A 14,103-nucleotide genomic window follows, 5' to 3' on the forward strand; every position below is an offset into this window, starting at 1 on the left:
CTCCACAGGTGGCCGAACACCGGAACCAAGTGGAGGAGAGCCCAGTCACTGTGGGCAGTCTGGACAGACCCGAGGCACCGCAAACAGCAGACACTCAGGCCAGCGCCCAACAACCGGAGCCCCAACTCAGGCGCTCTACAAAGGAGCGTAAACCACCAGAGAGACTTAACCTATGATCCCAATAAGACTTTGGGAGGGAGGTGATGTCATGTATTTAACTGTCATTGTAACCCATGTATAAACTGACTAGTTGTACACTATGAGAACATTGACCACTAGGTGGTGAACTTGTTTGAGACACTCCTAACCTGGTCTTTCAGGTATAAAAGGGGTGGCTCCGTATGCATTTGTTCTGTATAGTAAGGACATATCACTTCCGATGACATTCCCTGTCCATGCAATTCAAGCAGTAAACTTGCTTCCAGGCTTCTGCCAGTGCCACTCTCAAGCTGGTTAACAATTCCAGTGGCAAGGATTAATCAAAATTCCTGCCTACTCTAAAATTGTCTAGTAAAGTAACAAGAGTCAATTTGTTTAAATCAGTCTTCCAGTGAAATCGCTTGTGTTTCTACATAAAAATAGTTGCTCTTTTCCTGATGTACCTGCCCGTGCTCCAATCAGCGACCTGGATTTTGGTGACATCCAATCCAATCCAACAGGAGCGGCGAGTTTGGGGCGAAGGAGCGATGAGAGATCATGGAGCAATATGATCAGGGCCCAGGGGAGTTCAGGGCCCAAAAGAGGCGAGCGCCCAGAGGCAGTATGGGCCAGCCCACACTGCGATATGTGAGTGCATTAGGTCTGTGCAGCAGAGCTGGTCTCCAGTTGTCTTGGTTAATCCTTGCCACTAGACTAAGACCTCTGTCAAGCCCGTGTGGTGGCTGGTGTGCAACGGCCACCATACGTTAAAAAAATCCATGCACAGGCATCTTCCACCCTCCAACATGTAGTTCAGCTCCTGTAATATTAGGTCCGCTATTGAAACTCTTGTGAACTCATCTCTTTTTGGCGTGCATCCCTTTTTGGCGTGGAAGCAAGTCATACTCGATACGAGGGACCACCTATGATGATGATGATTGAGAAATCGACATGAGCAACGTGGAATTGGTCCACTGATTTAACTGTTTTTCCCCCTTTACTAACCCTGACATCATGCTTGAGGTCACTGTAAGGAATCCTGCCTGTGAAGCCAAGCCTTATTACTGACTGGTGTAAGAGTGCATTAGCACACTCGTTATCCAGATGGTCAGCCAGATTTAAAAAAATGAATATTAAATGAGTATACAACAATATTAAAAGCTGGTGACAGAGCCACATATTTAGCCTTATTATATACTACCTTTGAATATCAATTAACAACAGAACAGGTTCTCTTGCTTGCTCTTTCTTTCCCTCATTACTTGATATAACAGACTGGTGCTTTTGTTGACACAGGCAGGGTGGTTTCTAGTTCTTGGTAACTGAACCTGTGAGGATTTATTTTTAAATCTGGTGTGTGCTGTAATACAGGATCGGAGGCCTGCAGAGGGAGACATGTCACACATACTGTATACTTCAATAATGGAGGGGCTGGTTTCACTTTATTGGTATCAGGCTCAAAGCTTCTAATATCAATACCAAGAAATTGCTTTAGCTTATGAGCACTAGGATATTCTTTGATTTTTCATGTATATAGTCACTTCCCATAGTACGTGCAATGCATGTGCACACTAGGTAAGCACAGGGTCTAGCTGGGCTGAGATGCCCACCCAGTTGAATGGTTTACGGACACACACCTTTGAGGCTTGCACATGATGAGGTACTGGGGGCAATTGGCACTCTTGGAACTTTAGCCCAGCAAAGAGTCAATGATATCAGGGAGGAGAGAAAATCAGTAAGAAAAATATACTTGTCATGGGGAGTGGGTGGTGGGGATGGTGGAAGGATCCTATTTCACTTTCGATGCTTCACATTAACCAACATAAGGGGGGCATCGGCACACCTTGGAAGCAAGTTTGCTGCTTGACCGCAGCGCCAAAAATAATCCTTCTTCACTTGAAAACCTTGGCACACCACATGACAACTCGAGTTGGAGGATATTGAGCTTTAGCATGTTGTTGAGTTCAAAGTTTCAGCCTTGGCACACTGGGGAAGCATTGAATGAAGACTAGGGAGTGAGGGGGGATTTAGAATAGATGCTCGAGAATGCATGCTGTCAGTGCATGGTGAAGGGGAGAATCAGTAAATGGGGAGAAAACACACAGGGGTAGAAATTGCCCTCCGCTCAAAACGGGACTCGCCCTCCTTTTTTTAAAGTTTTTTTCCGCCGCAACCCATGCGGCGGAGATGCCATCAATATTCGGCACTTTGAGGTTTTTTTCCCGGTCGGGGCGAATGTTGTGGTGGCTACAGGTGGAATTGCCCTTGAAGCAGGTCGGCCACACTGACCAGTCATTAGTGCGAGCTCTGCATATTTTTCACATAGGTTCACTCGGCCACCAGGGAGGGGATGCCAGGCTGCCTGTTGGCAGCCCGGCCGAACCCGGGGGCATAATTGTCGAGCCGACCTGGTAGTCAGTCAGCCGGCAATAAAAAATAAACCAGCATTGCCAGCAACGCCATCTCCCCTTTAAGGCCAGCCGCGCTGCCGACCAACAAGAAGTGCACCGACATACAAGGCTGTCAGTGGCAACAACCAGTAGCGGTGCCGCTCCCACGGGGCAATTCTGCAAATTGGCAATTCCCCACGGGGCAATTATGGGAAGGGGTCGCTGTTGGTTGATAAGGGGTCAGCACGTTCGCGACTCGGCGGGACAATGGGCGGAGCAGTTCCCTACACCGCTCCGACCCTGAGGAAGGTCAATGTTTAAAATGGCGGCCCCTCCACGGAGACTCGGCGGCGATTCGGCACTGACCCGTGGCCGCCACCTTCAGGCGGCCACGGGCCTTATAGAGAGGGGCAATTTCGGCTCCACAACGTTTAGCTGAAATGGGAACGGACACCATTTAGCAGAACTGGGCATGGACCATACATTAATATTGTACAATATTGTTGGGGGCACAAAATACAAAACCTAATTAAACATCTTATTCTGTTGTAAATGAATCTATGTGAAGTTTACCATTAATTTAATGTTTTTTAGACATCAATTTAGAAAACTGCATATGTCTAATTTGCATATCAAATAGCCCGCTAATCACAATTGAAGTGCGGGACTGTTGTATCCAATGTTGGAAACTTGTAGTATACAGCTTGTTGCAAATTCCCTTCTATCTCTCTTTGATTTTGAAAGATTCTAGAATAACAACATATTGATTTTTTTTCTCAGATTATACAAGTCCGTGGCAGTGCAAATGGGTTTTGATGAATTCCATCTCTACCTGCGGCCAGTGCAGTTTGAATTTGCGACACACAAGGAGAAAGCTGATCAGCCCCCTCCGGTGTTCATCACTACTCTGCTGGAAGATAGCAGTAAGATTGACAGGTATCATAGTCAAAGTCCTGCTTGCAGTCAAAGGGACCAAAGAATCCTATTGGTCTCTATGTCTGACTTGCATCTGTTGTAAAGGTACTTGTATTTTCTTTTGCCTGCTGTATATTTTCATCCTTCCTGTTTCTTCAGCCCTCCCTGTATCCTGGGTTCCTGTTCCTGTTCTAGCGCTGCTTCGTAATTGCCCTCCAGGAGATGCGCAGGAGTGACTTGGATTGAACCTTCTCCCTAATTTCTCTTTTAGTGTTAAGCAATACATCTCTGCTCAATCCTGCCGAGATCAAGAACTCACTGTGTTAGAAACAGTTAGCTCAGGTCAAAGGTCCCAGGGTACAGACATATTGAGCTGATGCATCTAGAGGTTGTAGTAAATTGAGGGAGGAAGTGACTTCCGGTGTTCCATCCCTATGACAGTAGATTGGCTACAGATGCCTTTGCGGTGGATGGCACAGTTCTGCAACTGACTCTGTGCTGATCCAAGACCAATGAAGGCAGTTGTTCTTGGTCATTCATTACTAGGTGGGTGTCTCAGGGCCTGCACACACGGGTGGTTGTATAATGATGGCTGCCGGCAGTTCAACTCTGGTACTTGCTGATCTTCCTTGCGCTCATTCTTTCATCTTGTACCACTTGAGCCACGCAACACTGTGATTGGGCAACACTGTGATTGAGTAACACTGTGATTGGGTAACAGTGTGATTGGGGCAATCCAAAGCCAACGCCCATTATTGATCTGAACTTGACTTGCTGAGTGCTCCTTGATCTCCCATGAATATGTGTTTATAATGTAAGAGTTTATTAACATGTTCTATTGTCAACTCTTCCTAATCTGCTGTAGTCTTGTAAATGTGTCAGTTACAGTTGGCTTCCTGTAAATTAACATAATGTTCAGTTAGCTCAAGTGCCACGTAACAAACCGTTAGGGGAAAGAAAATTTATTTAGCATTTTTTTTTTAGTAATGAATTTTTAAATATATATATATATAAAAACACCCCCCAAATTAATAAAAGTCGTACTGCCAAACAACAAAATGGGTAAAAAGATGCAGACCCTTTAACGGTTCCACTGTTTATGGAGCACCCTTTAAAAAACCGTTGGGTACATTGAACACAAAGTTCAATCCCAGCCTAAACCACAGACGGAAATTACGCTAGGCTTCATTTTATTGCTTTATATTTAAATCAAGCTCATGGGTCCTTTTTTAGTGGCTCTAAAGTGCCAGTCAGAAAATTATGTTTGATTTTATGCATTCTTCCACTAATGTGGCCAACAGTAATTTTTAGGCTTATATGTTTAATGTTTAATCTGTAAAAATTGGAGTAGATTTTAACTGTTAGTAGTAGCAAAAAACTGGAGGTAACGGATTGAAGTCAATGGAAAAGATCAAAGTCAATCCTTTCAGCTCAGTGAGTAGCACTCTTGTCTCTGAGCCAGAAGGCTGTGGGTTCAAGTCCCACATCAGAGACTTGAGCATAAAAATCTAGGATGAAACTCCAATGCAGTACTGAGGGAGAGCTGCACTGTTGGAGGTGCCGTCTTAGGATGAGACGTTAAACCAAAGCCCCATCTGCTTTCTCAGGTGAACGTAAAAGATCCCATGACACTATTTCTCAAGAAGAGCAGGGGAGTTATCCCAGTGTCCTGGTCAATACTTATCCCTCAATCAACAAAAGACAGATTATCTGGTTATTATCACGTTACTGTTTGTGGGAGCTTGCTGAGTGCAAATTGGCTGCCATGTTTCCCACATTACAACAGTGACTACACTTCAAAACTACTTAATTGGCTGTAAAACACTTTGGGATGTCCTGAGGTCATGAAAGGCGCTACATAAATGCAAGTCTTTGTTTGATGGAAAGGAAAATTGTCCACCTGTTACACATCCACCCAATCTGCTACTGCCAGTTTTCCGCCACCTCTGAAAGTGAAAATCTACCAGAATATACGGCACTGGAAACAGGCCATTTGGCCCAACCAGTCCCAGCCGGCATTTATGCTCCACACGAATCTCCTCCAATCCTTCCACATAGAAACATAGAAACATAGAAAATAGGTGCAGGAGTAGGCCATTCGGCCCTTCGAGCCTGCACCGCCATTCAATGAGTTCATGGCTGAACATGCAACTTCAGTACCCCCTTCCTGCTTTCTCGCCATACCCCTTGATCCCCCGAGTAATAAGAACTTCATCTAACTCCCTTTTGAATATATTTAGTGAATTGGCCTCAACAACTTTCTGTGGTAGAGAATTCCACAGGTTCACCACTCTCTTCATCTCGGTCCTAAATGGCTTACCCCTTATCCTCAGACTGTGACCCCTGGTTCTGGACTTCCCCAACATTGGGAACATTCTTCCTGCATCTAACCCCTCAGAATTTTAAACGTTTCTATGAGGTCCCCTCTCATTCTTCTGAACTCCAGTGAATACAAGCCCAGTTGATCCAGTCTTTCTTGATAGGTCAGTCCCACCATCCCGGGAATCAGTCTGGTGAATCTTCGCTGCACTCCCTCAATAGCAAGAATATTCTTCCTCAAGTTAGGAGACCAAAACTGTACACAATACTCCAGGTGTGGCCTCACCAATGCCCTGTACAACTGTAGCAACACCTCCCTGCCCCTGTACTCAAATCCCCTCGCTATGAAGGCCAACATGCCATTTGCTTTCTTAACCGCCTGCTGTACCTGCATGCCAACCTTCAATGACTGATGTACCATGACACCCAGGTCTCGTTGCACCTTCCCTTTTCCTAATCTGTCACCATTCAGATAATAGTCTGTCTCTCTGTTTTTACCACCAAAGTGGATAACCTCAAATTTATCCACATTATACTTCATCTGCCATGCATTTGCCCATTCACCTAACCTATCCAAGTCACTCTGCAGCTTAATAGCATCCTCCTCGCAGTTCACACTGCCACCCAACTTAGTGTCAGCCGCAAATTTGGAGATACTGCATTTAATCCCCTCGTCTAAATCATTAATGTACAATGTAAACAGCTGGGGCCCCAGCACAGAACCTTGCGGTACCCCACTAGTCACTGCCTGCCATTCTGAAAAGTACCCGTTTACTCCTACTCTTTGCTTCCTGTCTGACAACCAGTTCTCAATCCACGTCAGCACACTACCCCCAATCCCATGTGCTTTAACTTTGCACATTAATCTCTTGTGTGGGACCTTGTCGAAAGCCTTCTGAAAGTCCAAATATACCACATCAACTGGTTCTCCTTTGTCCACTTTACTGGAAACATACTCAAAAAATTCCAGAAGATTTGTCAAGCATGATTTCCCTTTCACAAATCCATGCTGACTTGGACCTATCATGTCACCATTTTCCAAATGCGCTGCTATGACATCCTTAATAATTGATTCCATCATTTTACCCACTACTGAGGTCAGGCTGACCGGTCTATAATTCCCTGTTTTCTCTCTCCCTCCTTTTTTAAAAAGTGGGGTTACATTGGCTACCCTCCACTCGATAGGAACTGATCCAGAGTCAATGGAATGTTGGAAAATGACTGTCAATGCATCCGCTATTTCCAAGGCCACCTCCTTAAGTACTCTGGGATGCAGTCCATCAGGCCCTGGGGATTTATCGGCCTTCAATCCCATCAATTTCCCCAACACAATTTCCCGACTACTAAAGATTTCCCTCAGTTCCCCCTCCTTACTCGACCCTCTGACCCCTTTTATATCCGGAAGGTTGTTTGTGTCCTCCTTAGTGAATACCGAACCAAAGTACTTGTTCAATTGGTCTGCCATTTCTTTGTTCCCCGTTATGACTTCCCCTGATTCTGACTGCAGGGGACCTACGTTTGTCTTTACTAACCTTTTTCTCTTTACATACCGATAGAAACTTTTGCAATCCGCCTTAATGTTCCCTGCAAGCTTCTTCTCGTACTCCATTTTCCCTGCCCTAATCAAACCCTTTGTCCTCCTCTGCTGAGTTCTAAATTTCTCCCAGTCCCCGGGTTCGCTGCTATTTCTGGCCAATTTGTACGGCACTTCCTTGGCTTTAATACTATCCCTGATTTCCCTAGATAGCCACGGTTGAGCCACCTTCCCTTTTTTATTTTTACGCCAGACAGGAATGTACAATTGTTGTGATTCATCCATGCGGTCTCTAAATGTCTGCCATTGCCCATCCACAGTCAACCCCCTAAGTATCATTCGCCAATCTATCCTAGCCAATTCACGCCTCATACCTTCAAAGTTACCCTTCTTTAAGTTCTGGACCATGGTCTCTGAATTAACTGTTTCATTCTCCATCCTAATGCAGAATTCCACCATATTATGGTCACTCTTCCCCAAGGAGCCTCGCACAATTAGATTGCTAATTAATCCTCTCTCATTACACAACACCCAGTCTAAGATGGCCTCCCCCCTGGTTGGTTCCTCGACATATTGGTCTAGAAAACCATCCCTTATGCACCCCAGGAAATCCTCCTCCACCGTATTGCTTCCAGTTTGGCTAGCCCAATCTATGTGCATATTAAAGTCACCCATTATAACTGCTACACCTTTATTGCATGCACCCCTAATTTCCTGTTTGATGCCCTCCCCAACATCCCTACTACTGTTTGGAGGTCTGTACACAACTCCTACTAACGTTTTTTGCCCTTTGGTGTTCTGCAGCTCTACCCATATAGATTCCACATCATCCAAGCTAATGTCTTTCCTAACTATTGCATTAATCTCCTCTTTAACCAGCAATGCTACCCCACCTCCTTTTCCTTTTATTCTATCCTTCCTGAATGTTGAATACCCCTGGATGTTGAGTTCCCAGCCCTGATCATCCTGGAGCCACGTCTCCGTAATCCCAATCACATCATATTTGTTAACATCTATTTGCACAGTTAATTCATCCACCTTATTGGTGGTGGCTCAAGAAACTGAGCACAGACACAGGGGATCAGACAGCTGACTGGGAAAAACTAAGTAATGACACATACCAGACGATCACGGGTTCTCAGGGGGGAGTGAATGTGTGTTGGGATAAGTGGTGGGAATCTGAGCAAGGGATTTATGTGTGTATGTGGGGGTCGGAAAAGATCTACCCCCAACTGGTGTGTCGATCGCATTTAGCAGGCGATTGCAGGACGCCGGGGGAGGGATTGGTTGGGATCGGAGTGTGGACTCCTGTGTGAACCTAAATCCCCCGAACACCATCAACGCCACAAAGCTCATCTCATACACCAGGAAGCCCCCGCCTAGAGCCCCGATGGTACAGACCACTGTAGATAGGTGCCCCACCACCACCAGGGGTCCAGGGAATGGGTTAGTGTTAATCCCCACTGACAGTGTTTTGTTTCAGAACATGCACTACTCCATGGCATCCGTGATCCTAAACCTGACTGAGGTCCACCTGCCTGTGTGGTGCCCGAAGAAGACGGAGAAACTTTATGAAGCTCTGTTAAAAGTAATGTTTCAGGAGTTTTATGAACTGGATTATGGAAATGTATATAAAGAACAGCATTATGATCTGAATGTTGGGAATAGAGTGGGGGTCCGGGAGGCAGAGAAGAGGGACCTAGAACGATGTAGCCACAGCGTTCAGTACAGGAACAGGTATTGTTAATGGTATGGATGATGTACAACTCCAGATACAGATCACTGGGTTAAAGAAACAACTGCGTAAGATTAGAAACATAGAAACATAGAAAATAGGTGCAGGAGTAGGCCATTCGGCCCTTCTAGCCTGCACCGCCATTCAATGAGTTCATGGCTGAACATGCAACTTCAGTACCCCTTTCCTGCTTTCTCGCCATACCCCTTGATCCCCCGAGTAGTAAGGACTTCATCTAACTCCTTTTTGAATATATTTAGTGAATTGGCCTCAACAACTTTCTGTGGTAGAGAATTCCACAGGTTCACCACTCTCTGGGTGAAGAAGTTTCTCCTCATCTCGGTCCTAAATGGCTTACCCCTTATCCTTAGATTGTGACCCCTGGTTCTGGACTTCCCCAACATTGGGAACATTCTTCCTGCATCTAACCTGTCTAAACCCATCAGAATTTTAAACGTTTCTATGAGGTCCCCTCTCATTCTTCTGAACTCCAGTGCATACAACCCCAGTTGATCCAGTCTTTCTTGATAGGTCAGTCCCGCCATCCCGGGAATCAGTCTGGTGAACCTTCGCTGCACTCCCTCAATAGCAAGAATGTCCTTCCTCAAGTTAGGAGACCAAAATTGGACACAATACTCCAGGTGTGGCCTCACCAAGGCCCTGTACAACTGTATTAACACCTCCCTGCCCCTGTACTTAAATCCCCTCGCTATGAAGGCCAACATGCCATTTGCTTTCTTAACCGCCTGCTGCACCTGCATGCCAACCTTCAATAACTGATGTACCATGACACCCAGGTCTCGTTGCACCTCCCCTTTTCCTAATCTGTCTCTCTGTTTTTACCACCAAAGTGGATAACCTCACATTTATCCACAGTATACTTCATCTGCCATGCATTTGCCCACTCACCTAACCTATCCAAGTCGCTCTGCTGCCTCATAGCATCCTCCTCGCAGCTCACACTGCCACCTATCTTAGTGTCATCCGCAAATTTGGAGATACTACATCTAACTCTATCAGCATAACTCTCGATTCCCTTCTCCCTCATGTGCTTATCTAACCTCTCTTTAAATGCATCTATACCATTCAAGTCACCCAATCTCTCTGGTAGCGAGTTCCACATTCTCACCACTCTCTGGGTAAAGACATTTCTTCTCAATTCCCTATTTGATTTCTTGGTGACTATCATAGATTGATGGCCTCTAGTTTTGCTCTTCCCCACAATTGAAAATACTCTCTCTGTGTCAAAAACTTTCATAATTTTAAAGACCTCTATTAGGTCACCCCTCAGCCTTCTCTTTTTAAGGGGAAAAGAGACCCAGCCTGTTCATCGTTTTCTGATAGGTATAACCTCGCAGTTCTGGTATTATCCTTGCAAATCATTTTTGCACCTTCAGTAGGTGTTTATACTCCACTCGAACCCCCTCCTGTCTTTTCACATCTAACTCTATCAGTATAATCCTCTATTCCCTTCTCCCTCATATGCTTATCTAGCCTCTATATTCATTTTATAATATGGCGACTAGAACTGTGCACAGTACTTCAATGTGCTCTAACCAAGGTTCGATACAAGTTTAGCATACTTTGCAATTCTCTACTTTGCAATTCTGTCCCTCTAGAAATAAACCTGAGTGCTTGGTTTTGTTTTGTTATAGTCTTATTGATCTGTGTCGCAACTATTCGAGATTTGTGCATTTGTACTCCCAGATCCCTTTGCTCTTCTACCCCATTTAGATTCTTTCTAAGTAATATGTGACCTCCTTATTTTTTTTCCAAAATGTAATACTTCACATTTATCTATGTTGAAATTAATTTGGCAGTTGTATGCCCATTCTGCAAGTTTATTAACCTTTCAGAATTTTTTATCCACAGATATGCTCCCTCGAGTTTACTATTAGCGATCCAGGAAGTTGATGAAAGCCAGATAGGCAAGTTTAGTTTTCGCACCAAAGAAGCAGTTCTTCAGGTGAGACTTTTGCTTATTGAGGAATGCCAGCTAAGTAAAGAGCCAGCCTCCATGTTTAGCCAGTTGATTAGAAGAAAGGTAGGACACAGGGTCCAGTGTAGAGATTCTTCTATTTGAAGTGGCCCAGTCCACAACGTTAGAAACACAAATCAGACAATTATGCAGACCTCATTAAAGACCCCAACTTAGTTAGTGGCAGGGATCATAATCCTGGGAGGGTTTTTTTCTGCCTAAGCAAGAAAATGGTATTTATGGTTTCTTCAAGATGTTTATATGTATTTCTTTAGGCCAACACCATGTGGCACTGTTTAATAAAGCAAAATGGTGCAGCTGTTGCTTAAAGGGAACTTTCCAGTTTCATCCCCTGTTTAATAATTCTTGAACATCACAAAGAGGAATTAGGACTAGAATTCTAGAAAGAAAAGAAAGACTTGCATTTATATAGCACCTTTCATGACCATTGGACGTCTCAAAATGCTTTACAACTAATGTAGTACTTTTGGAGTGTAGTCACTGTTGTAATGTAGGAAACGCGGCCAATTCGCGCACAGCAAGCTCCCACAAACAGCAATGTGATAATGACCAGATAATCTGTTTTTATTATGTTGATTGAGGGATAAAATATGCCCAGGACACCGGGAATAACTCCCCTGCTCTTCTTCGAAATAGTGCCATGGGATCTTTTATGTCCACTTGAGAGAGCAGACAAGGCCTCGGTTTAATGTCTCATCCTTAAGACAGCACCTCTGACAGTGCAGTGTTCCCTCAGTGAACCTACAACATTCTGACTCGGAGTACTACCCACTGAGCCAAAGCTGACACCTAGATGGACCTTGGTAATTTCCGTCTAACAATTCCTATGTTCCATGTGACGACCCCCAATCTTAGTCTCTGACTCCCAGCTTTCATCAGCTCATCACACCACATCTTAAGCACTTAGAATCCCCCCCCCCCCCCCCCCCCCCCACACACACACACACACACATTTTATATGCATTTATTTTCACCATGTATTAAATGTGACATCTTCGTTTCATGGGCAAGGTAGATAAGCAGGTGTTGAGCCACACAAACATCAGAACAGCTAACCTCTTACAAGTAAGCAGGAAGTCACGAGATCAGTGCAATTCCATAGAATGTTGCCTTTGATTGTTGGGTAATGCCTGGCAGCCGTACATTTCCTGAATCTTACAAGGCCATTTCAGCATTGCAGAGGACAAGCAGAGGGCACAGTTACTGTGACATTTTAACATTGACAATGTGGAGCTCAGTTAAAGGATGTCGCTGCCTGACAGTAATCTTTATCCTTGTCATCCACACCTTCCACTCCCTCCTGTCCTGCTCATCCACTGAAAGCTATAACTTATAGACTATCTCCTGATGCTGCTCTGTGATATTTCGGAGCAAACAGCACACCATCGTCATCATAAGCAGACCCTCAAAACGAGGATGACTTGCTTCCACTGAACAACACTTTGGTGTCTTGAAATAATGGCTCTGATGCCTGGATCAGTCAGCAAGAGCCTTGCAGAGCACCCAGAGAAGGTGTCTAGAATTGTGATGAGGTCACAGGGTGTTTTGAATGAAGAACCCAAACTACATCCTCATCACAATTCTAGACAACTTCTCTGGGTGCTCTGCAAGGCTCTTGCTGACTGATCCAGGCATCAGAGCCATTATTTCAAGACACCAAAGTGTTGTTCAGTGAACTTCCTGGTTTTGGCTTTGGTCTCATTGTAACACTTCTCAGCCCTATTATCATGCCACCTACTGTCATCAACCAAGGTTAAAGAGAATAACTGCAATCTCCCAGAAGCCACCTATCCAGTCTGCAATTCTCTGAAAGAGATCTTGAATATTAGACTGTCACAGGATGCAAGAGTCATGCCATTACCCTGGAGGATACTCAGCCTGACATTATACACTCTCTGCACATTGACTGAATAATATCCCTTTCTATTTTTATATGCCACAATTTGGCATGAACAAGTCTAAGTGGCTGCATGTGTGCAATTAGTGCTGCCTGGCCCCCTTGGGAACCTGGCAATATCAGATGAGCCTTGCTGACTGGATCATTATCGGCTCGGTGCACATAATTGGGTGTGTGCTTCAATAGAGCCGTAGTGACATTTTGGACACATTGGTGCATAGAGGGATGGCTGACTCCCTCTCAAATTCCCTTGGCAGCTGAAAGGAATATATAACACAGAAAGAAGCCATTCAGCACATCATACCTGTGCCGGCGCTTTGAAAGCGCTATCCTATTAGTCCCACTCCCTGCTCTTACCTCATAGTTCTGCAAATGTTTCCTTTTCGAATATATATACAATTCCCTTTTAAAAGTTACTATTGAATCTGCTTCTACCACCCTTTCAACAGTGCATTCCAGATAATAACAACTTACTGTGTAAAAGAAATTCTCCTCATCTCCCTCCCCCTGGTTCTGTTGCCAATTATCTTAAATCTGTATCCTCTCATTATCAACTAACCTGCCAGTGGAAACAGTTTCTCCTTATTTACTCTATCAAAATCCCATGTCATTTTGAACATCTCTATTAAATCTTGCTCGAACCTTCGCTTCCCTACAGAGAATAATCCCAGCTTCTTTAGTCTTTCCACATAACTGAAGTCCCTCATCTCTGGTACAATTCTGATAAATCTCCTCTGCACCTTTCCCAAGGAATAAAAATTCAGGGTTTGGGTACTGAATGATGCCATAGATTAGACATTGCCCACCATGGACCTGGTTCAAATCCAGCCCAGGCTGCGATAAAGGTCATTTCTGTCTGCTGGTCCTAAGGATCCTACTTGAAGTGAATTTTGGCAGTAAGAATCTAGTTCCTTATGAGAACAATCCTATCGCACAAAATTGTTCCTAATTTAGCACATATTTGCTACCTGTTTGGCTCAATGGTAGCACCCTCTACTTTGAGTCAGAAGGCTGTGAGTTGAATTCCCATGCCAGGACTTAGCACATAATCTAAGGTGATAGTTCAGTGTGGTACTGAAAGAGTGCATTTCTGGAGATGCAACCTTTCAGATGAGATTTTAAGCTGAGATCCCATCTGTCTGGTCAGGTGGATGTAAAAGATTTTAGTACTATTTG

At 44.5% G+C, this 14,103-nt stretch overlaps 1 protein-coding gene across 3 annotated transcripts in view; it reads left to right on the plus strand.

Annotated features, from left to right (window-relative positions):
* LOC139267396 (uncharacterized) overlaps nucleotides 1–14,103 on the plus strand; it is a 277,107-nt gene that overhangs the window by 50,143 nt on the left and 212,861 nt on the right. For all 3 annotated transcript variants that reach the window (XM_070885663.1, XM_070885664.1, XM_070885665.1), the window contains 2 exons: nucleotides 3,309–3,464; nucleotides 10,904–10,997. In XM_070885663.1, the coding sequence (XP_070741764.1) occupies nucleotides 3,309–3,464; nucleotides 10,904–10,997 (250 nt within the window). The remainder of the gene's footprint in view (nucleotides 1–3,308; nucleotides 3,465–10,903; nucleotides 10,998–14,103) is intronic.

Source organism: Pristiophorus japonicus, chromosome 7, assembly GCF_044704955.1.
Source record: "Pristiophorus japonicus isolate sPriJap1 chromosome 7, sPriJap1.hap1, whole genome shotgun sequence".
Taxonomy (NCBI): domain Eukaryota; kingdom Metazoa; phylum Chordata; class Chondrichthyes; family Pristiophoridae; genus Pristiophorus; species Pristiophorus japonicus.